Below are 22,629 nucleotides of genomic sequence, written 5' to 3'. Positions count from 1 at the left end.
GGAGCGTCACCAGATCTGCTGCCTCAGCCCTCTCAGCGCCGGATCCGCCAGGCCCCTGACGCCCACATCAATTCAGTCCACAACAGGTCAACAACAAACACCTCGGCCGACTTCAACTTCGCTCTTTATTATTCGTCGTAGGCTCCACATTCACGCAGGCGCCATACGGAGCAAAGGCGTGGTGTGGATGTGAGGCTACAAACGTGAACAAATTAGGTACATCTATAGCTAGCCGTTTTCACTAAAACATTAAAACTAGCTTGTAGCCCCTAAATCCTTATATCCTGCTATATTTTGCATGAAATTTGGTGTACGTTTTTTTATCTGCATATGACCTAACATGTGTGAAATTCTCTCTCTCTCTCTTTCTCTCTCTCTCTCTCTCTCTCTATATATATATATATATATATACACACACACACATATATATATATACAGTAATGCTTACATAGCTGACCAACACACCGCACACTGAACAAATATTAAGACCTGCATGATTTTTCACATTTTATTAAAACGTTTAATGAGAAAGTTTCAAGCTTCTATTTACATGTAAACCTTTAAAGACTTTTCATATGCCAAAAAAAAAGAAAAAAGGCAGAACCCAAAAGACAGAAAGTCAAATAAATTAGTACAATAGTACAGTTTGAGTAGCGAAGACCTCATGTAGTAAAATATCTGCGCCACTGTCTACACAAGTGAACTTTATCGGTGCGTTTCTTTGGACTCGGTTTAGTGCAATTAGCGTATTACGATTCATTCAAGTCGCCTTCCATGAAGTGGCATTTTTGATTATTTGGAATGTTGCATTAAAAAATGATGGGAATGGAACCTGAGGAACCTTGTAGGAACGTGGTGGGTGACTGAAGAAGTTTCAATAGCACATTGCGGTTCATTAAAGGCACTAAAAGTTCCAAAATGTCCAGTTTGGTCAAGCTATCAGTGTAGCACGGTGTTAACTTCATGACAGAAGAAGTTCAACGAAGATCTGGAATAAAGTGTCCTCATAACAGAGCAGCTTTTTATCAAGAGAACATCATAGAAGGCACGTCGTTTAGCACGGTTATCAGTTAGGAATTTGGTCGATTAGTGCAAGTAAAAGGTACCCGGTGGAAGTCAGTGTGTCGGTCAGACATACACTGGGGTGTGGATGGGCCCTGTGATGGGGGAACTGGGTGGGGAGCTGGCCGGAGAGTTGAGTTCCGATGAGGAGGACGAGTCGGAACCTCTGGAGCTGGGAGCCGGGGGGAGCAGAGACAGGCCTTCCTTCTCCCTCTTCTTCTGCTTCATCCTGCGGTTCTGGAACCAGATCTTCACCTGCGTCTCGTTCAGCTGCAGGCAGTGGGCGATCTCCACCCTTCTGGACCTGGTGAGGTACTTGTTGAAGTGGAACTCCTTCTCCAGCTCAGTCAGCTGCTTGGTGGTGAAATTTGTCCGTGGGCTCGTGGGTTTTTCTAGCCCACAGTCCTGCGTTATCCCTACGAAGAAAAAAAAACATTAGGAAGACGGTCCCAGAACAAGTTTATGGGCATCAGTCACGTGGTAAGAGGACCTACTGGTTTTGGGGTTATTCCTCTTGATTCTCATCCAGTCGAAAGTATTGGCAGCTGGCCTCTCCTCCTCGGGTCGAGCAGCAGGTGGACACGCTGCGTGGGGTGCCGCCGGAGACGAGCCCGGGTACCCCGGGAACCTCGCGCAGGTCTGTACGGGGTGTCCGGGGTGTCCGGGGTACTGGCCGTGCAGCCCGCCGTCGCCCGCCTCGCCGTAGTATCCGTACGCGGCGTCGTGGGCCGCGTGGAAGTCCGCGTACCGCGCGTCGTACGCGGCCGTGGCGTCCGCCCCCGAGTAGTGCAGCGTCGCGGAGCGGAGCTCCTCGGGGCGCAGGCCGGTCGTCAGCGCCATCATGTCGCCCCCGGAGAAACAGTCGACGGCGTACGAGCTCATGATGGCCGGGCCGCCCCTGTCTTCATTACTTACTGTACTTTCTAAGCGCAACATGTAAATATTTCCCACCGCGCGGTGGGCGTGGCCGCGCGCCGCTCCGACCAATCAGGGGCCGCCGGACGGACGCCCGGCGCCTGGTGTAGAGTTGCCGCCCAGCGGGCCGGGACAGCGGGGCTTTTGTGAATGGAGCACCAGGCGTAATCGCTGAGTAAGGGCTGCTTCTGTACTTCACGCACACACAGATTCTTCTAGTGAGCACCAATCATAATGCATTTATGTAATTTAATTATGTATCTATCTATCCCCCTCCAATTTCCTAGTGAGGACTGGTAACTGACCTTTCGTGCGTTTCTGTGGTTATTTTTATTGATATGACTATATCTGACTACATCCCTGGCTAATATCGTATTATTATTGTTGTTGTTGTTGAGCTTCTTGTAACGTGCCATAAAGTTGAATGCAGGCGCAGTCGCAGAACCGTTCTCGTGTAATAGTTGTGCAGTAGCCACTCCCACTCCCCACCATTACCAGTCCCGTTCCGGTGCAATGTACCCTTTGGCAGGCAATGGCTAGACTATTTATAAGAACCCTATTTGCATGTTATTAATATTAAATAGGCGCACGTTTTTGTTCACATTTCACTCTTCTCTATAAAGGACGTAACTGAAGGGCATCATCAAAAATGGATATGCCAAAAGAATCTGGCGATAATTGACTGCTCGCGTCTGAAATATGCTTCTAAATTTTTCAGATAAACGAGCCCTCTTCTGTGCTGAAGATGGACGCGTCGCATCTGGCTTTGTCCCTTCGGAAGAGGGGAGCTGCTGTCTAGGAAAATTGTGCACAATCAGTGATTGATGAGCCGGGCCCACGTAATACCCTCCTGAAAAGTGCGCGGCTCCGTGAGACCCGGAATACATTTCGGGTTCGTAACAAAAGGCTGATGTGCCAGATATTACGCGGAGATGCGACGGAAAACGCACCTCTCGCTTTTCATTGGCCGCCCGGCGCCGGTTGCGTCCCAGGTTTCGTGTCGCGTTTGGTGCACGACAATGGAACGGTCCATTGTTCCAGCGGGGCCTGTATTGGAACCGTGAGCCGAGATCGGTCTAACGTGTGGGGTCTGCACCCTTATTTTATTTTTTTGCACAGCCTCTCCTTGATAAAAAATGTCTCAAAAATGTCTCAAAAGGCGCCTCGGTATTTTATATGTGATTTTCCTTGCCAATATTTATTCATTCACATTCGATTTCCCAGGTCGCTGAATACGTGTGATGCTGTGCACACAGATTTCGTTTTGTTTACATCTGAGCTGTAAGACGTTAGGTTTGTTCTGACGTAAGCATTTTACTTTTCACTAAGTTGAAGCCTATAAATAAAAGAAAAAATTCACAGGGATGAACATTTTGCTCGAAATCGCAGAAGTCTGTGCTATTCGTTGGCCTTTTAGTAAAGATGTCGCCATGTCTTCACCTCGTTGGTTTATACCGAGTCCGGTTCGGACCTTCTCCACTAACCTCTACCGAAACACCGAGACCGGCGTTCCATTGTTCTCTTCTCCTCTCGGTGTTACAATAATCAATATTCGCATTTAAATCACCCCTTTTATTACAGTTAAACCACATTTTAAATGCAATGTGGGTGTTACTCATTCGATAAAAAATAAACCTATTTGCGAGTTTTTAACTGATTAACCGACTTGCGAGTTGACGCGCCAAACGTCGGTGACACGGACCCCCCCAGTCCTCCTGCCCCACCCCGCCTCCCGGTGTCACACTTGTGTTTGGCCTCTCCCAGTTTGAAATGTGTTCCCAAAGTTGGGAATGCAAACGCTTTGTTCGTAAGGAGGTGGAATCAGTGGCGAGTTTGAAAGCGACGCGTTTTTGATTAATGGGTTTTGAAATGGCTCGCTGGGGGGAATAAAGGTGGAGGGGGGGGGGGGGTGATGGTGGGGTGCATTCTGTTCGGGGTGTTTCTCTCTGCACGGAGCCAGCAGCATCCGTAGCTGTGGAGTTTTCAAATCGTCTCCAAGTACCACCATCTTACCATGTTTTACGTATATTCGTTTACACACACACACACACACACACACACACACACACACACATATACACACATACATACATACATGCACATATATCGTTGGGCCATCGTTTTGGGGGTTCTGTCAGAGGAACACGGTCCACCTGCCGGGTGTAGGGCGGTGCGGTCGAATTTCCAATGAAATATAATCCATTTTAGCTACTCCGGCTTTACTTTTCAACGTAGATCAGTTTTCGGGATTGAACCTCGCAGCGTAAAGGGTTAAACACCGTAAACCGTAATAATCTGCAAATACGCGATCGTCCGGCCCGTAAATCACGCTTATAAACGCGCTTGTCGATAAAACGCACGAAGCCCGACGAATGGGGCCGCTGTGCGTGCTACGCGGGAGTTATTGCATGAAGACCCCCCCCCCCCCTCCATTGTTTACCATCAGTTCTGCTTCAAAATGGCGCCGCGGGTTCGTGTCGGAACCGAATGTGGCCGAGTGCGCACGAGGAGACATCCGCAGCCAGATCGTTTCATCAATTTATTTCCAAAATGTATAACACAATAAAATATAACATTTCCATATCGTCACCCCTTTCGCCGATTTTTATATTTTTTGTTACTTTCATTTTTTTATTCCCCTGTATGGACCGTCCAGCTTACAAAATAACATTCATCCTGGGTGATGCGGGGCAAAGACGTGAGAACGACATGCTGGTGCGTTATTATTTACCCACGGAAGCGTGTTCAAATTAATCTTCTCAACGACACCGACATTTTAATATGAATCCTTATAGCGATTTCAATGCCCAATTTATCTTTTATTCATTTATGTGTTGTAAAATCCAGATTTACAATTTCGAACTACAACAGTAATAACAATAAAAAAAAAAAAAACAATTACACCAGCCACTTAAAATATTCAACTCTTTTGAACCAGATCGAGGGTCATTTTGTCGTCCGACAAAAAATGTCGCATAAATCTACGCATGAGCATATAAATATGATAAATAATATAAGATACCAAAAAATTCGTTAAATAATAAATATAAAAACATTCGATCGGAAAGTAATGAATGTCGTACAAACAAACAAACAAACAAAAATATATTTATATATATATAATATCAATAAATAATGACGTATTCGGAATTACCAACAGACGAACAATGATCGATGAGGGTTTGTTTCCCCTCTCCCTACAATTTGCGCCCATGTAAAAGATGGGGGGCTATAATACTGTCGGAGCTACAGCACTTACCTTCAAGTAAAAGGTTCTGAAACGTTCCGTCTATTGCGAATTGTTCGTTAGGAAGGTCCGTGTTCCACAGTCTGCAGAAATGGACCTTGTTCAAAACAATTACAGTGGTAGCAGTAATAGTAATATCGATATTAATACTGGGGTGGGTGGGGGCGGGGAAACGGGTGTGAGTCTCTCGCGCGAGATTTTTTTTTTATTGTCTAGTGAGGTAATTAAAAAAAAAAGAGCCCGTGTCGTCCTCCTTACAAGTGCGTAAGTTTGGGCGCTTCCTGTATCCTTCCCTGAGACGCGTGGTGAGAGGTGAGGTCTGTGTACGTGGGGTGGGGGTCGCACGGTCCGTGGTGGTGGCTGCCCGGGATCTGGGCGGCGCAGCTGTAGTCCACGCTGGCGGAGGACGGGTGGGGCAGGTGGCCGAGGTTGAACATGGGGCCCGAGGCCGGCATGGAGTCGACGAAGTTCCCGCCGACGTACACCGGGCTGCCCTGCAGGTTGGCGCCGGCCCCCGCGAAGCCCCCGCCGGCCTGCATGGCGTGGTGCTCGTACTCGGCGCCCGGGTAGCGCTTCTGCTGCGGGATGCAGCCGCCCAGCGGCGCCGAGTACGCGGCCAGGCCGTACATGTTCTGCTGCGGCTTGGCGAAGGACGAGGGCGACGGCGCGTCGTAGCCCAGGCCGCCCACGTTGGCCATCTGCGCGGAGTATCCGATGTGGTTCGGCCCGCTGAGCGGCGGGCTTCTGTCCGGGGAGTGTCCCAGGGGCGAGTGCATGATGCCCTTGGACTTCTGGTCCTTCTTGTACTTCATCCGCCGGTTCTGGAACCAGATTTTGATCTGGCGCTCGGTCAGGTTGAGCAGGTTGGCCATCTCCACGCGTCGCGGGCGGCACAGGTAGCGGTTGAAGTGGAACTCCTTCTCCAGCTCCACCAGCTGGGCGCTGGTGTAGGCTGTGCGCACCCGCTTGGAGGCAGGACCCGGCGGGCTTTTGTCGTCGCACGTCTCCCCTGCGGACCAGAAGAAGCGCGTTAAGCACCAAAACCCACTCTGGGGTTACCTTAGGTCACGTGGCCCGTTCTGTTCTGCGGCTAGTCACGTGGTTCGTCATCATGTGAGCCTTACCTGGCTCGGTTTGAACCCCTTCATATTCCGAACCTCTGTTAACTACATTCATATCTGAAATGGTTTGCCTTTTTTTCCACAATTCACGTTTCAATGTCTGACTTTAATATGGAAACTATTTAAAAAATGGATATTATCACACATGTCAGATTCAGTCGTTCACCAATCAGCGTCCACCTCAGCTCCCATAGCAAATGTTATTATGAGCAAATAAAAAAAAAAAGAAGAAGAAGAAGGCTGGAAGTTTGCTTGAAGATATTTTGTTAACCAATTAGCAAATGTTTCCAGCGGTTCAGTGCTGGCGCCTTTTGGAAAACTGTGGGCTGAAACAGTCAAAATGTCAACATTTGAGCCACTTTGTGTGTGCAGGGACGATGAGCGGACAATCGTCGCCATAGCCCCCCCAAACTTTACTTTTAAAGCACCCTTAAAGTTTCTCTTGTGGGTTACAGAACTAATAACACCTCTAATAACGGGCTGGGTGGGTAGTTAGTTCTTACATTTACATTTACAGCCCTTATCCAGAGCGACTTACAATCAGTAGTTACAGGGACAGTCCCCCCCTGGAGACACTCAGGGTTAAGTGTCTTGCTCAGGGCCACAATGGTAGTAAGTGGGTTCATAGGCGAGTGTGTTACTCACTAGGCCACTAACGCCCTATAGGCAGACAGCTAGCAGTCTTTTCTTGTTTCGTTTTCGACTTTATGTCTGTAAATGTGACTTTAGCGAACACGCCCAAGGCGCTACGCCCGTTATTGCGCTTTGAAAACAGCACCAACTTTGGAAGTGAAAGCTCGTGTGTTCGTGAACTTCTCTATTCGTCATCTTCTGTAGCTCCACCCCTCCACACACACACACACACACACACACACACACACCTTGCGGCGCGCAGTTGCCGCCCTTCTGCTTGGCGTTCTGCCGGGTCTCCTTCATCCACGGGAAGATCTGCTTGCTGATGACGGGGGTGGCGGAGCTGGACGCGCTGCTGCCGCTGCTGCTGCTGCTGCTGCTGCTGCCGGGGGACTTCTTCTTCTGCGACGACGCGCTGCTGGAGTTCGGGGACGCGGCCGACAGGGGTGGCGGCTGCGCCTGCGCCTGCGACTGCGCCTGCGCCTGCTCGCCGACGCTCTCCGCCTGGCTGCCGCCCGGCCGCATGCAGCTGCCGTTCATGTCGCCGTTTTTGTGCGCGGGTGGTCGCACGGGGGTGCTCTGTATGGAGCAGACCGGGCCCTGGTACTCGCTGTCCAGGCTGGGGGTGGGGTAGGACTGGTGAGCGGGGCCATAGCTGTAGGAGTCAGATTTGGGGTACGGGTAGCCCCCAAACAGGCCCGCGTTGTCGTAGTACGTGGCTTTCTGCATGGCGAAGGTTCAAGCTGGAAGGGCCTGTGCCGCCTCGTCCAATCGCATGGGCTCCCCTGTCACGTGACGGCGTCCTCCCACTCCCTGGCTCTGAGCAGACCTGAAACGACGCACAGAATGGATATACGTTACTGCTGATGACGTCACGAAGTTACTCATCTATTTATAACAGTACAAATAAAGATCATATAACAACAATCTTCTTGTACGTCTAGCTTCCAACATGTCTTATGTCTTCATGGTAGGTAGGCCTTAGTCCACCCCCCCTCAAAAAAGAATGGTGTGATGGGGATCCTCTTGGGGTAGTCCGCGTTTGGAGACGTGACATGCGCACTAGGCTCTCCATTGTGGCCCTGAGGTCCATTATTTGCTGCAACATCTCCACGCTGTCGGGCCACCTAACACATCCCGAAGATTACTTGGTTTCTGTATTTATTTCTATTCTGATCTAAATAAATCCTAGTAACAAAATGAATTCGTCAAACTGGCCTGTTTGCCACCACAACACCCCACCCGACCCCACCCCGCCAGCCTTTCACTTTCAGAGACACAGACGTGAAGGCAACAAGAGAGTTAAAGTTTAACCCCGCGCTAAACCGCCTTCTTTCAGCCCCTGAAACGCCACATCAGCATCTTCGGCCGGAGACAATGCGCCTTTCTCTTCCCGCTGCACCCCTTTTTAATGTCGCTTTTTTGGGGGGACACATACCTAAATCTATATATATAAACGGCTCTGGTATAAATTGTGCTAAACGGCGGCCCGGCCGGGGGTCCAGATACGTTTCTGACCTTGTAGGACTGGGATTAAAATGAGTAACGAGGCGCAGTTACGCCAGCGCCGATGGAGACGTACACACACACACACACACACACACACACACACACACTTTCAAGAAAGAAACACTCTTTAGAATATTTAAACAGTAAACGTCCTACGTCACACCCTGCCAGATATATGGTTAAAATACCATCATTAGACGACGCTGATTTATACATTTATAAATTCAGCTGAAATATTTCCTACAGTATTTCGATTTTTTTTCATTTGATTGGTAACTGAACAGGGTTTTAGCTCTTTAACAAAAAAAAATCCGCCTTGATTTTAACTATTTTATAATGGAGTACGTGACGTGACCGAATTCATTTGAATTTCCTACAGAAAGCGACAACCGCGGCGCTGCGCGCGCCCGTCGCTTCTGGAACCGGCCACCTCACTTCGAAAATAAGTTAACTAACGTAATATTTGGTACAGAGACCCCCCCCCCTCCTTCCAACCTCACCTTCATGCGACCGTGTTTATTAATGCACCTGTCCTGCCTCGGCGACCCCGCGACGCGACGTGAAAACGCGACAACTACTGCTGCTCCAGCCCGGCCGGCCAGCCCCGCCACCGGACGGCCCTTTGGCGTGGGAGGAAGGCCGGCTTAAAGAATGCCCTCCGGCGAGGCGAGGAGGCCGCGCGGGTTCAACCCCACACGCAAAAAAACACGTGGAAAAAAAAACCCACGGGCATTTCACACACCAGACCAGCGTGGATTTACGCGGAGACGCTGCTTTAGGACTTTAACTCCACGTGCGGGACGTGTGTGTGTGAGAGAGACAGAGACACAGAGTTTTTATCTGTTTTTATACGCGTTTAAGTATACATGTATTTTTTATTTTATTTGATTTTAATAATTCTATTTTCTGCAATGGCAGAGACGCATAACTCGCACGTGAGTCCAGTGTACAGTTGTAATAATTAAAAGAGCGCTTTGCTTACCTTGGTCTCTTATGTCTTTAACACGTTCTTTCAAACGTCCTGCATTATATGCACCCCCTCCTAAAAAATTAAAAATACAATTAAAAAAACAAGATGAATGTGCGACAGCAATATGTTTCACATTTTCAGTACATTTTCAGTACATTTCAAACACTTTTCTACTTTTGTAAACGTTTCAGCGCGACGAATGAATTTTTTTGCACGTTTTAAATTCCGTTGGTCGGATTTGTTCTTTTTTTCCAACTTTTTCACTTTTTCTCGAATAGAAAAGAAACAACTGACGACAGCAATTCTGCACAAAGAGAAACTGGCCGAAATGTTTAGCAGCCATAAGCCTTCTGGTGACCTTTGGCTCGTTCAGCAATAACTCAAAGATTAATGAACAACGAGCGGAAAAGGGGGATCAAGTCGCGCAGCGATCCACGCCGCTCGAGTTTTTTATTTCTTCCCGAGGAAACAGTCCCACCAGCAGCAGACGTCGGGAGCCTGGAGTACTTCTCTCTCTCTCTTTTTTATTTTTATTTTACTCCATTTCACTTCGTTTTAATCTGTTAACGGGTCCGTCCGACGCGCGAGGAGCATCCCGTCGCCATCTTCCCTCTCCTCCTCCTTCCCACGGCTCGGGATTTTCCCGAGTCTGTGAAAGCCGCGCTCGGAGGAGAGTGGAGCCGCCACTCGTGTTCTGCGTGGGTTTTTAATGGGGGAACTTGTCGCCTGCTCTATGGCCGACCGAGCTCGGCGTTTTTGTGGCGGCGATGTTCCTCGCCCACGCGCTGTTACGGTAAGTTTGGTGGGAATAATGGCACAATGGGCCCGGGAAATAATAGTCTGGACTGGGCAGCAGCCACCATGTTGATAATAAGCATCTACTCCTGTCTCCTCCTTTATTTCACAACCTGCGCCTTTCCGTCACGATATTACGTTTTATGATATTTGATTTTATTTTTTTTTATTCCAAATTCTAGCTGTTCAAAAAGCAATATCTATTGAATATATTTCGATTCCAAAAATGCATTTCAGTGAAGTGAGTCGGAAATTCTGTTTCTGAAGTCCTGTCAGTAAAGCCACGTTGAAAACGCAGCAATTTCACGATAAAAGAATACAGGTCTCTGTTCTGGCGGATATCGGAATTTCAAACGTGAAAAAAGGTCGAATTTCTATCGACGTTTCCATGCTTTTTCTGTAAGGCTCGCCAAGACTGTTGTCCTTTAAAAAAAAAACGTGTGAGATATCGTAATGTTATCCAGAAAGCTGAATAAAACACGACACGCCAACGAGGTCGAGTCTGCTGTATTTTCTCCTCTCGATTGCGGGTCGCTGACGAACACGAAATCCGAATATTACGTCGAGGAAAAAGAAATGTGAGAATTAAAGACGAAGGTCTCGATTTCAGTGCGAGGTAAATTCGATGCGTCTTAACGAAGCCGCACATACATCATGCCCAACATTACTGTGGCGATAAGACGACAAATTAATGTGATTTACGACCTCGCGATCCACGAGTCACGGTGAAAAGTTCTCGCACGTCCTCCCCTCTTTCTTATACTTAAGTTTTTTTTGTCAAATCGCCAAATCAGCAAAAAAAAAAAAAAAAACATCAAAATATATGAATCTGACAAACGTCCAGGATAACCTTTCGAATAAAAAAAAAAAAAGGTCTCGCAACGAAAACGCAGCCTTCTAGCCGCCGCCTCTCCTGTCCTTCACCCACAGATGCGACATTAATAAAGATCATAAATATTTCTTCCTCATCGTCTTCCTCCCCTTCTTCTCCGGCGTCACGTAAAAGCCGCTGCTTAAAGGCGCGATCGCTTACCTGGGAAATCAATTCATCACGACGCCTCCGACCTCTCTCTCTCCTCCCCGCAGCCTCTACAACACCATCCCTCGCCCCCTTTGTCTGGCTGGACGGCGCCGTTCCTAACGCCGATCTCGCGCCGTTTCGCCCATTCCCATAAAGCGGCGCGGTCGGTATTCCCGGCAGGACGGCGGGCGCGCGCCCGGCCACCAATAAAAAAGGGCTCCTTATTCCGAAAAGGAAATATTGCTGCCAATCAGCTGTCCATTGGCGAGAGACAGAGAGCGAGAGAAGGAGAGAGAGAGAAATATATATATATATATAATAATGATAATAATGAGGGCGGTTTGGGATCTTTTTTTTTTTGGGATCGGAGGCTGCGCGCGAGAACAGGGATGCTGCTGTTTCAGGAATCTTCACGATGACAAATACAGGCGCTGCCTTTAAAAAAGCCACCACGTTTGTTCACGTGATCAGGACAGCAGATCGTCCCGATTGAGGCAACAACTTCAGCCTGTTTTTTTTTTTTTTTTTTTTTTTTACCCCCTTTTCTCGCCTCATAATAACCTGCCCGGTTTATGAATGCGCGGGCACGCCTGTCTGTCCCTTACACAGGCGTAATTACATGTATTTATAACGTAATTCAGAATGGCTGGTTTGCTGTTTTGCGTGGGACTTTAATACGTAATTTTTTCATTTATGCATGATTTACAATTCCAGATTTATCCAGATTTTGCAGCTGTGGCACACGCCAATTTGTTTATTATTATTTATTATTAAAATACATAAATATAGATATTACTTCGGACGTCCTGGTCTGTCAAGAAATGTCTGTGTTGCAGGAAGTCATCGAAATATTGTTTGACGATTATGGCTTTGGTGGTGACAGGAATGTACGACCCGCGTCAGCCGAGGAGATTCATCAAAATCATCTCTCACGCTGCACAGTTTCCTCACGGAAAGCCGGGAAAACTGCCCAGCACGCGACTCTTATTATTATTATTATTATTATTATTATTATAATGACGACTGGGATCATTTGTGAAATAAAAGTAGGTGAAATGTGTGAATTTAGTTCCTGAAGAACACGGAGATTTTTAAATAAAATGTTTTAAATAAAGAAGCAGGAGGCGGCGAGTTAAAAAAAAAGAAAGAAAGAAAGAACGAGTGAGAGCGAAAGGATGCGGGGACATGGCTGCTGGGTAATAAAAAGGGAGAGATTTACAGTCCTCGCACCCTTTCACCACTTTCTTCTTCTTATTCTTCTTCTTCTTTTACTATTTTTTTTGTACTGACAATGATTTACAACGACGACGGAGAAGTGTCATCCAGACCCCCCCAACACCCCCCAACACCCACCCTTTACTTCACCCCAACACTCAATTTACTGTCAGTTTACTAAAACCGCGGAAATATACACAGAATCGTCGTTTTCGTCTCAATAAAAAGCGCCAGCGGCTCCATCTTTTCTCTTCTGTGGATTCTTCCCCCGCTTCTTCTGAAAAGGTAAGAGTGAAGCTGATGAATGAATCGCGGGTTTGATGAATTATAAATCACGCGGAGGAGGCCCGCGCCAAGCCGGCGAGGACGCGCAATAACACACACACACACACACACACACACACACAGAATTAAAAAAAAAGAAAAGCAACATCGCATCTATTCAAGTCACCGAATGTGCATATACAGCGACGGCGATGGATGGAATTCTTCTTATTATTATTGTTGTTATTATACGATATGAATTAAGGAGTAACAGTATATGAAATAAAATATCGCCCCTCCCCCCCCACGGCCACCACCACAACTGGCTGCCGGGAAAACGGCGCCCGGGCCCCGCTTATCCAGGAGCACTTCATCACCGGCCGGGTGACAGAGCCGCTCCACGCCGAGAGTGGGAAATGTTCTACCTACCGAGGCTCCATCGCGCGCGCGGGCGGGCGGCTGCTGGCGGCTACGGTGGCGCGCGACTACCGGGGCGCGTTCGGGAATTATTTTCTCGGGATCTCTTCAGTTTTTCGAGTCTGATAGAGTCCTCGCGATTAATGACGACGCCGCGCTTCTGGGGGGACGTGCTGCATTAATTATTTAGACAATCACGTGGTCGAGCGGGGGGCAAGAAAGAAAAGAGGGGAGAGAGAGAGAGAGAGAGAGAGAGAGAGAGAGAGTGAGAGAGGGGAAAGGGGAAAAGGAGGATGTAGGAAGGAAGGAAGGAAGGAAGGCGTGTGGAAGGCTGGAGATGGAACATGGCCGCGCTCTGAGCTCCGCTCCCGGTGTCCGTGGAAATGCCCCCCCCCCCCCCATTCCAACCCTCCCGGCCGTGGGCTCTCAGTCACGCTCCTCAGACACGTACCCCCCCACGCCGACACCTTACCTACGCCATTACTCTTTAATATCCTATTTATTCTATTTATCGGCATTGTATATTACACCGATTCTAAATAAAGGCCGTGATTATGTCGATATGAATATATATCATGTCTGTTTGTGCGTTTATTTACTGAGGCCTTGTGAACATTTCACTGCCCTCCATCTTTCATTAAGGGTGAAAAGACCCACGGGGACGATGGGCGTCGTCCATGAGGCATGTATATCACCGTGTCTGTGTATTTACACACGCGGGCGTTCTCCCAGCTCGCGGGCACGCGCGCGGGCGCGGACGCGCGCACAGCATATATATATATATACATACACACACACACACACACACGTTTCACAAAAGTGGAAATAAACACTCCAGATCCCGCACACGAGACGTGTGAGACGAGTGAGGCTAATAATATTCACTGATTGGCACACGTCATGCGTGTTCTCGCGTTTTTTCCGCGTGTTTCGGCTGAAAATCGCGTACAGGCTACGTCGCGGCTCGGGGGGACAGGCACGTCGCGGTACTGTCGCCAAACGTCGCTCAGAACGATCTGTGGACATGACAACCCCCCCCCCCCCCCCCCCCTCCTCCATTCCTTCAGGTCCCATATCCCATATTTTCCAAAATATTTTTGTACCACAGGAGTAGGGGGTGTGGGGTCCCCCTGTCCTTCACTTGGGTAAAATAAAAAGTTTTGTTTTTTTGTCTCGTCCTCCCGGTCCCTCGCTTTAGGACAGGCGGCAGCGTCCAGCGGGTCAAGGGTGCCGAGGTCAGTCCCCGCGGCTGAAATGCGTCGCATTCATGGAGAAGACGTGTCCCCTGGATGAACCTGCCTCTGGACCTTTGTGGGACTCCCGCAAGAAAGAAATACCTTTTCAGCTTCTCGACGTGAGGGCTTCACGCTGAAGACGTCTTCTCCACACCCCCCCCCCCCCCCCCCCCCCACACACACACACATATCCCACCGCCACACACACACGCATTTTATTATTTTCTTTCTTGAAGACAATGAGTATTTTAAATGAATATTTAATCATGACGCGGACGAGGCAGCGTGTTTCAGCATCAACGCAATTTTTATTTCACCTTTTTTTTCTTTGAATTATCATCATTATTTTATAAAATACTTGAACATTGAAAACATGGACCAACTGTAACAATATATATTTGCGTTTATATTATTTCAAGAGTGATACTGAGAAGCTGCTTGCTTAAATATTACCCCTTTACTACAAAACACGTTTGTAGAAAATATAGACAAATGCAGTAATTTAATATAATATTCACAAAAATGTTCTTTTTCGATTAACACGATAACACGTCTGTGGAATGGTTATTTCAACGGAATTTGAGTTCTTACGCCTTGTAAACAATAAACACAAGCTTTAGGCATTATCCATCTCGATATTCAATAAATTAAAAAAAAAAAAGAAAGAAAGAAAGAAAAAAGAAAAAGCAAATCATTCCTATCTTACACCGTCAAAGGCAGATAGGAGGAGAAACGAGAATTAAACGCAAAAAGAATAGAAACGTCTTGGAATTTGTGGTGACATCTGGAAGACAGATATACAGCTTCTTTATTTGTACACTGTTTACAAAAGTGTCAAGGGAGATTTATAGCCGAGCGAAGGAACTGAAAATTCTACTTAACACACACACACACACACACACACACACACTCAAAAAAACAAACTTTTCCCTTACAGCTTTAGTGCATCCAGGAATAAATTTCTATTTAAAAAAAAAGAAAAAGTTCTGCTACTGTTTCTTTCAAGCACGCACTGGACATCTGAATACATGGTGTTTTTTAAATTCTATAAAATTCTCCAAAAATTACAAATGTACGAGAAACGAAATTAAAATGTTTTTTTGTTTTTTATTTTAAACGAAATTTCCCATATTTTGAAAGAAAACTGATCTGTGCTTTCTTGTTAGGACCTGGCGAATCAGGACCATCGCTCTTCAGAATTTGCGTGCGGGATATGAGAGACTGGCCTACAAGAAACGTATATGAAAAAAAACTCACACACACACACACACACACACACACAAAATATATTTATATATATTATTTTTTTCCAACGACGTCGTTTTTTTCTGACCATGTACTGTACCTCGCTGGAGAACGTGAAGCATCTGCCTGATCATCTCCTATCTTCAAAACCACCTAAGGTCTACTACGCTGGGATAGATCGTTTAAAAAATAATAATAATAATTATTATTATTATTATTATAATAATCCACACACTGCAGCTTCTTCGAACCGCCTATTCCGGTGCGCGCTTCCATGCAGAAAAAAAATAAAAATAAAGATAAAAAATGAAGTCCTGGTCTGTCGTTCGCCTATAAACTTGTGATGTCGGTCTGGCTGTCCTTCTGCACGTGCTGGTTCGGCCCCGGCGCCGACCTGCCCTTCGTGTTGGGCAGTTTGTGGTCCTTTTTCCACTTCATCCTGCGGTTCTGGAACCAGATCTTGATCTGGCGCTCCGACAGGCACAGGGTGTGCGCGATCTCGATGCGGCGCCGCCGGGTCAGGTAGCGGTTAAAGTGGAACTCCTTCTCCAGCTCCAGAACCTGCTGCCGGGTGTAGGCGGTCCGGGACCGTTTGGGTTCTGCTCCCGTGTAGTCGGGGTTCACTGGGGGAAAGGACCGGACTTTAGACAACTTCTCCTTTCCCGAGGATTTTTCTCCATTTTTTTGTTCTATATGCGACGGAGTATGAATAACCAGAGTGGAGAATATTCTCTCTCTCCCTCTCTTTCTCTCTCTCTCTTTCTCTCTGTGTGTGTGTGTGTGTGTGTGTGTGTGCAGCCAGCGGCCTATTTCAGCAGCAATAAAAATTTATGGCTGGTGTAATTGGCGTCGCCTTCAAAAAGGAGCCCATAAATATTTCAGCGCGGAATAAAGAGGGGAGCGGGAGCGCGCCCGCGCGCGCGCCCGGGGGGCTCTTACCGGTGGTAACGTGCACCTTCTTCATCCACGGGTACACCACGGCCGGCTGCTTGCCCTGCGTCCCGTTGTGGCTCTTCGCGTTGTGCTGCTGCGGCTGCGGCTGCTGCGGCTGCGTCCTCGGACCCGGGACCGGGAGCGCGCCGCGCGCCTCCGCCGGCCCGCCGAAGGGACCCGCGTGGCCCGCCCGCTCCTGCGCGGGCTCGCAGGCGAACGGCCGCTCGGGGTAGTTTGGCCGGGAGTAGATGCCGGGATGCTGGAAGTCAGCGTCCGGAGCGGGAGGAGGAGGAGGAGTGGGGCTGTAGTAGCCCGCGCCCTGCTCGGGTATGTAGCTGTTGTGCGAGTACTCCTCGCACGGAGGGAACTTGGGGTCCACATACTTGGAGTTCACCATGTACGAACTCATGGCCATTAATTTCTGGAGGTAGAAAATACTAATTTTTCTCGAGTTGTCTTTTTTTCCTCCCCACGCAGAGCCCTCCTACTCGCTGTCAACTGAATAAAGTTGGCGCCCATGTGACCGCGCTGGCCAATCAAGGTGAAGGGGCGCTGTGCTCGGATGAGGATGCAACCCTCACAGCCATTTCCCGCAACTTTTCCACGCATCTTCTCAATTGGACGAGGAGAGGGTGTGAAATTTGCTCTCCACGCGTAGATTTTGAAAAGCGAAAGAAATAATAAAAAAAAAAAATTCTCTGTTGCCCCCTCCCCCCTCACCTCAAAGTGACCGGGTCGCGATCAGAACGTTTCGTGGCGTATGTGTGAGTTTTTTATTTTATTTTATTTTATTTTAAAAATTGATTTGGAATAAATGAATAAAGACATAAACCCAAAGCCATGGAGCTCAGAGACAAAAGGCACAAAAACGACCCCAGGCCACAGAGAGGAGGCATAAAGAACGCGGACAGTTGATGGACGGCGTCTTTGTGGCGCAGGGGTCACGCAGGAGTTACAGGAGTCCCATCATCTCGTCTTCTCCTTCTTCTTCTTCTTCTCCTTCTTCTTCATCTTCCCATCGCGATCAGTAATCGAACCGAATCGAACAAGGCAGCTCGGGATTCAGCAGTACCACGCAAACAATCACGTTCTCTTCATAGTCACACTAAATATCCCCTAAATATTTGAGCCCCGACAGAACCCGGGGTGACAGACGTGTCATTCTGGAAAGTTCTTTCTGCCGCTTTAACTCGCGCAGGTCTTTAGGGCGTCGGCGGAGGTGAAAGAAATCTGATCCACCTGGTCGGCTTTGGACTGTACAAATGTTCTCGTGTCGCTGCGGGTTCTGCTGTTGATGACTGGAACGTTTAATTTGGCCCTAAATCCAAACCCGGGCTCTCCGAGCTCCACGAAGCCCGCGCCACGTCCTGGCTTTTTAAACCGAAGGAGCGGCCGAGTGGAAGATTTTGCATCATCCATATACTCCCCTAGAACCGAATCTGTGACCGTGATTTCATCACACAGATTCGGTTCTACAGGGTATATATAGACGACGGATTGCGTGGCACCGAAAGCTTCTTTTAGTAAAAAAAATTGTAATAAAATGTTTAATGTCGTAAAATCTCTGCCAAATTATCTTGTGGGTGCATTGTCGTCTTATACAGAAATATATTTGGTGTGTGTGGATTATTGAACTGAATCTGCGTGGGGTCCGTTCGTCACCGTTTGCAGTCGAACCGCGGTTCTGGCTTTCATTTCAGCCGCCGAGCGGTCCCACTCGTGTCCAGAAGCGTCTTCTGGCGAGCCTCGGACCCTCGACACAAGGCTAAAGGCTAAACGAGGGCACGAGAGGGTCAATCTAAAATCATTAACAAAAAATACTTAACAAGAAGTTTCTTTTTCTTTTCTTTTATCTTTTTTTATGTTCACCCGTCCAGCGCATCCCGTCCGGTAGGAACATTCAGCAGGAACGAAGGGGTCACGGGAGCATCCGAGAAGGTTATTTGGTGAAATATGCGCCATTTCCACGTGCAATCGTGTCTTATTCGTTCCTGCTTTTTTTGCGTCGTTCTTGTCGTTAAACGAGATCCACGACGCACCGAGACCCTAAACATCTAGCACGCAGTATTTTATTAATTACTAATGAACATTTTCACTTCATTTTATCTGCTTTTTTCACCCAGAATTGATTAAAGTTTTTGTTTTTCTTACCCACGGTCGAGTTTAAAGTCTTCTGAGAAATTAAATTGTTAAATAGCTAGAAACGTCACGCCCTGATGAGGCCACAGAACGAGGGAAGGCGGGTCGTCAAATAATAAAATAAAAGTTCTGAGATGAATCGAACCGAAGGTTCTAGACGCGGAGCACGTTTAGCGCGCAGTTCACGCCGGCTTTGCTCGCTCGTTTTAGCGTTTTAATATTTGTTAGACGGCGTGACCCCCGGTTCACCTCTCCGCGCGACGCGTTCAGACGGGTCAAAGCCGAGTTACTCATCAACGGGGACGTCAAAACGGCGACACTCGTCCTGACCTCCGGCTTAAACGATAACGGAGACGTAAACCGTAAACCCGCCAACCTTCCTCCTTTAATTAATAAAACCTAAAATTGTTCATTGAATAAATCAGGCGACACGTGATCAGCCACACTGCGTCTGTGCATTTTCTCTTGCTCTTTATCTGTCAGGATTTGTATTCCAGCAGCGGCCTACAGCCTTGGTAAATGTGAACCTTAATAAACACGTGATGAATTATTTTGTAACTCAGCTTGTTATCCAACATTTCGATGGCGCAGTGCTGTAATTGGGGATAAATCCGTTTTTTATAATAACTCGGCGTTATTTACGAGAGACCGTCAGCCAACATAAACTTTCTGCTTTATAGTTTTCTAGATGTAATTGTATTTTTTCGTTGGCAGCGAAAAAGAAAAGGGATTTGCGCGGAAGGTGCCAGAGCACGTACCGAACTGCGCACCGAGTTGACACTCAACAATTTCAGCAGATTTTATTCATTCGTGTGCGAAATGGGTTTCGCATCTTACCATAAATGACGCTTTTTAAAACATTTGTTTGTATATTAAGGGTTTTTCTGTTCCATTTTTTGTGAGTATAAGCGAATTTGGTTTTAAGGGGGCGCCAGTGAGCACTTCCACATTTTAACTCTCTGTGATTCAAAGCCCAATAAGGTCTTTGCTTTAAATGTTCATATTAATTTACTTTTCCTCCAAGTGTTCCACACAAATACACATAATATGCACCCACAACACAATATTATAAACGCAACCTTCATCCCAAACCCCAAACTCAAACGACCAAAAAAGAACACACTGACATTTCCACAAAAAAAAAAAAAGAAATAAAAAGCAGTTTTTAATCGTTAACACATCCACGCAGAATCTCAGGACTCAAAATTCACGCAGTTCATCACAACTGCAAACCAGCCACACTCGACCACGACACAGCAGACCACCAGCCAATAATCACGAGACGCGCGACCGAAACCGCCTCACGTCGACGTCATCGACGTCATCCGCGGCACGACGTGACATTTCCGCAGCGGATCCGACACCAAGTTCACCGACCAAAAAAACCGTCGCCGGAGCGGCCCTTACCTCGCGCGCGCCGCCGCGCGCCCCCGACGTCCGAGCAGCGGAGCCGCCCGCGCGCTCCGACCGGAGCCGCCCGCCCGCGCGTCCGTTCTAACGCACAAGGTGAATTATATTTTGGCCCGTCAACTCCCGGGCCATAAAACAAAGTTTAATGGCGTCACGTGCTTCCCCGCAGCCATTCATGACGCCGCGCCGCGCGCCATAAATAACGCGCAAAGTTGCGCGCGTCCGACAGCGCCAGCGCGGAGCCGGCACGCTTCTTTCATACTTCTTTTCCTTTTCTTCTCTCGCTCTTTTTTACATTTCTTGTTTTTTTTTTTTTTGTTTTTTTTTTGCCACGGTGCTGAATGTGTCGCCTCGGCTGCGTGGAACAAACGATGACCTTTTCCTGTCCCTCGTGGGGAAACCTCTGTGTCTTTTTCCCCCCTCTGAAGGTAATAAAGCAATAAAACGAGGCCCAGGCGGGTTTTTCTTTTCTGTGGGAACCTCCGCCGCCATATGGCTCAACTTTTCCTCTCGTCCTCAACTCCTCGCATCTGCATGCAGTTGTTCACATTCGCCACAGTAAACGAAGGAATTCGTCCCGTCCCCCCCTTCGTTATCGTGATTATTGCCTCCACACTGGGTGGGTCTCAATACGACAATAAAAATATAAAATATTCGCGCGCATTCACGAATGGCAAGATTAATTAAAAAATATATATATATGTCATCCACAAAATAAATGTAAAAAATGCCACTGTGAGAAAATCGTCTGCGGGTCACGTGCTCCCAGCGGCCAATCGGGGCCGCGCGCGTGACCTTCGTTAGAGGCGGCGCGCGGCGGAGAGTTGGGCAACAGCGCCGTCTACTGGACCGAGCGTCGGTGCGGCGCGCGGGGTCAGGTGACTGCCTGGTGCGGCGTGACGTCACGCGTCCGTTGTAGTTTAACGTCCGGTGCGGACATGTTGCCGTCGGCTCTCCTTGGCTGTTTGGCGCGGAATGTCTGCATTAGATCGTTCGTTCGTTCGTTCGTTCGATCCGCGCCGTGCGGCTCGTAATTAGTCGTTGTATGAACTGATGTGGCCGCACGGTGGCCACGTGACTTCATTCACTTTTAACCTGTTAAATGCGTCGTGGGTTGGTTGGTGCCATGTAATAAAAACGTTTCATATGGAAAGACATTATAAATGTTAAACGAATTAAATTGAGTTAAAAAAAATCACTTCACGTCCCCCAAAATCCAAATCCGTGTCGATTAACCTACAAACAGCAAGAAAAATGGAACGAATCGTTCGTCAAGAATGGTCTTTGGACTTTCTGATTCGATTGCGAATTGTGACCACTGAACCCACAAAACCCTAAAAAAAAAAAAACCCGCTTGCTGCTGGCCGCGCTCCGGTTCCGTCACGCGCGGTCCCGGGTCCGAGTGACGCGCCCCCGTGGGCCGCTGCTCTCGCGCTCCTGCCGCATTGCAGCAAGGCAGTAAATAGTTTCGCAGCTGCCTGTCAGGCGCCGGTGAAATACTGTCTTTGTTCCGCAGGCGGCTGAAAAGCGCAACTCCGCACTAACGCAGGCTTTACTCCACTCTCTCTCTTTTCATATTTAACCCCGCATACAGTGTACGACCTAAAAGAAATCGCATTTTCCCAACTCACGCCATTTCCAAAATTATTTAAAAAAAAACATGTCCCGTTTTAATACAGCTCGTTCCAATTATTGAGGGAATTACAACTGTATCTCCAGAGCATGGACAGTGACAGACACACACACGTACACACACACTATACACACGCGTTGAATACATTAGATAAGGGTTAGATAATACCATTCTGGCTAGTAGTTATTTAGAACTCGTTCTGCACCTATTTTTGTTGGAATCAGCACAATAACCAGAACTACTCGAATGCTAAATGCATGGAATATACAATTATTTTTAAAATATGATAATAATAAGCATGCACCGCCAGTATCCGCACAGAAGTGACCTTGCACAGGGCTGCACAAGGACAAGCTGGGATGATATAGATGATATCGTTCAATCCGAATCGAAAAAAAAAGAAAATAAAGAACGTGTGTGTTTTCGTTTAATCGTTTCCTTCTTATTGCGACGTGCAGCAAACACGAGCTGCATTAATATTCATCTGGACGAGCGTTGCAGTAAAACCGCGCCGACTATTGTCATTTTTTGCACACTTACCGCTCGCCGTTGTGTAATCCATGGTTTCCGTTTTGTTCTTCATCGGTTGTTCTTTTTTGGGGTCGAATGCGACCACCCGGCCGTTTTTTTTCTGGGGGTCCCGGCGCCTCCTTCTCGAATCCGGCTCGTCGTGGCGCGGGCAGGGCGGTTCGGCGGTTCCGAGCGCCTCGGCTGCAGAATGCGATGAGAAAATCGCGGGGGGAATCGGGAAAAGGGGAGACGGGGACGCTCGCCTCTCGCACATGACCAGTGGCATCCAATGACAGGCGATACAGGCTCATAAAACAGGCGCTATTACCGAGCTGTAAATTGTGCTCCAACAAAA

General features: G+C 47.8%; 3 protein-coding genes across 3 annotated transcripts; all 3 read right to left on the bottom strand.

The window, feature by feature from the left end:
* Positions 1-686: 686 nt before the first annotated feature.
* LOC114796662 (homeobox protein Hox-A1-like) lies at positions 687-1,954 on the bottom strand. Its single transcript, XM_028991065.1, has 2 exons — positions 1,557-1,954; positions 687-1,478 (listed from the first exon to the last, which is right to left on the bottom strand). Exons 1-2 carry the CDS (start codon positions 1,942-1,944, stop codon positions 1,129-1,131), a joined length of 738 nt encoding a protein of 245 aa, XP_028846898.1. The 5' UTR covers positions 1,945-1,954; the 3' UTR covers positions 687-1,128.
* Positions 1,955-5,068: 3,114 nt separating this feature from the next.
* Positions 5,069-22,474, bottom strand: hoxd3a (homeobox D3a). Its single transcript, XM_028991064.1, has 4 exons — positions 22,305-22,474; positions 9,470-9,529; positions 7,227-7,807; positions 5,069-6,233 (listed from the first exon to the last, which is right to left on the bottom strand). The coding sequence occupies exons 3-4, from the start codon at positions 7,705-7,707 to the stop codon at positions 5,479-5,481; spliced, it is 1,236 nt and encodes a 411-aa protein (XP_028846897.1). The 5' UTR covers positions 7,708-7,807; positions 9,470-9,529; positions 22,305-22,474; the 3' UTR covers positions 5,069-5,478.
* Positions 15,187-17,986, bottom strand: hoxd4a (homeobox D4a). The gene is made up of 2 exons (XM_028991066.1): positions 16,589-17,986; positions 15,187-16,272 (listed from the first exon to the last, which is right to left on the bottom strand). Exons 1-2 carry the CDS (start codon positions 16,995-16,997, stop codon positions 15,980-15,982), a joined length of 702 nt encoding a protein of 233 aa, XP_028846899.1. The 5' UTR covers positions 16,998-17,986; the 3' UTR covers positions 15,187-15,979.
* Positions 22,475-22,629: the final 155 nt, after the last annotated feature.

Source organism: Denticeps clupeoides, chromosome 9 (assembly GCF_900700375.1).
Source record: "Denticeps clupeoides chromosome 9, fDenClu1.1, whole genome shotgun sequence".
In the NCBI taxonomy this organism is placed as follows: domain Eukaryota; kingdom Metazoa; phylum Chordata; class Actinopteri; order Clupeiformes; family Denticipitidae; genus Denticeps; species Denticeps clupeoides.
The sequence above is the reverse complement of the archived record's forward strand: the minus strand, read 5'-3'. Positions and strand labels throughout refer to the sequence as shown.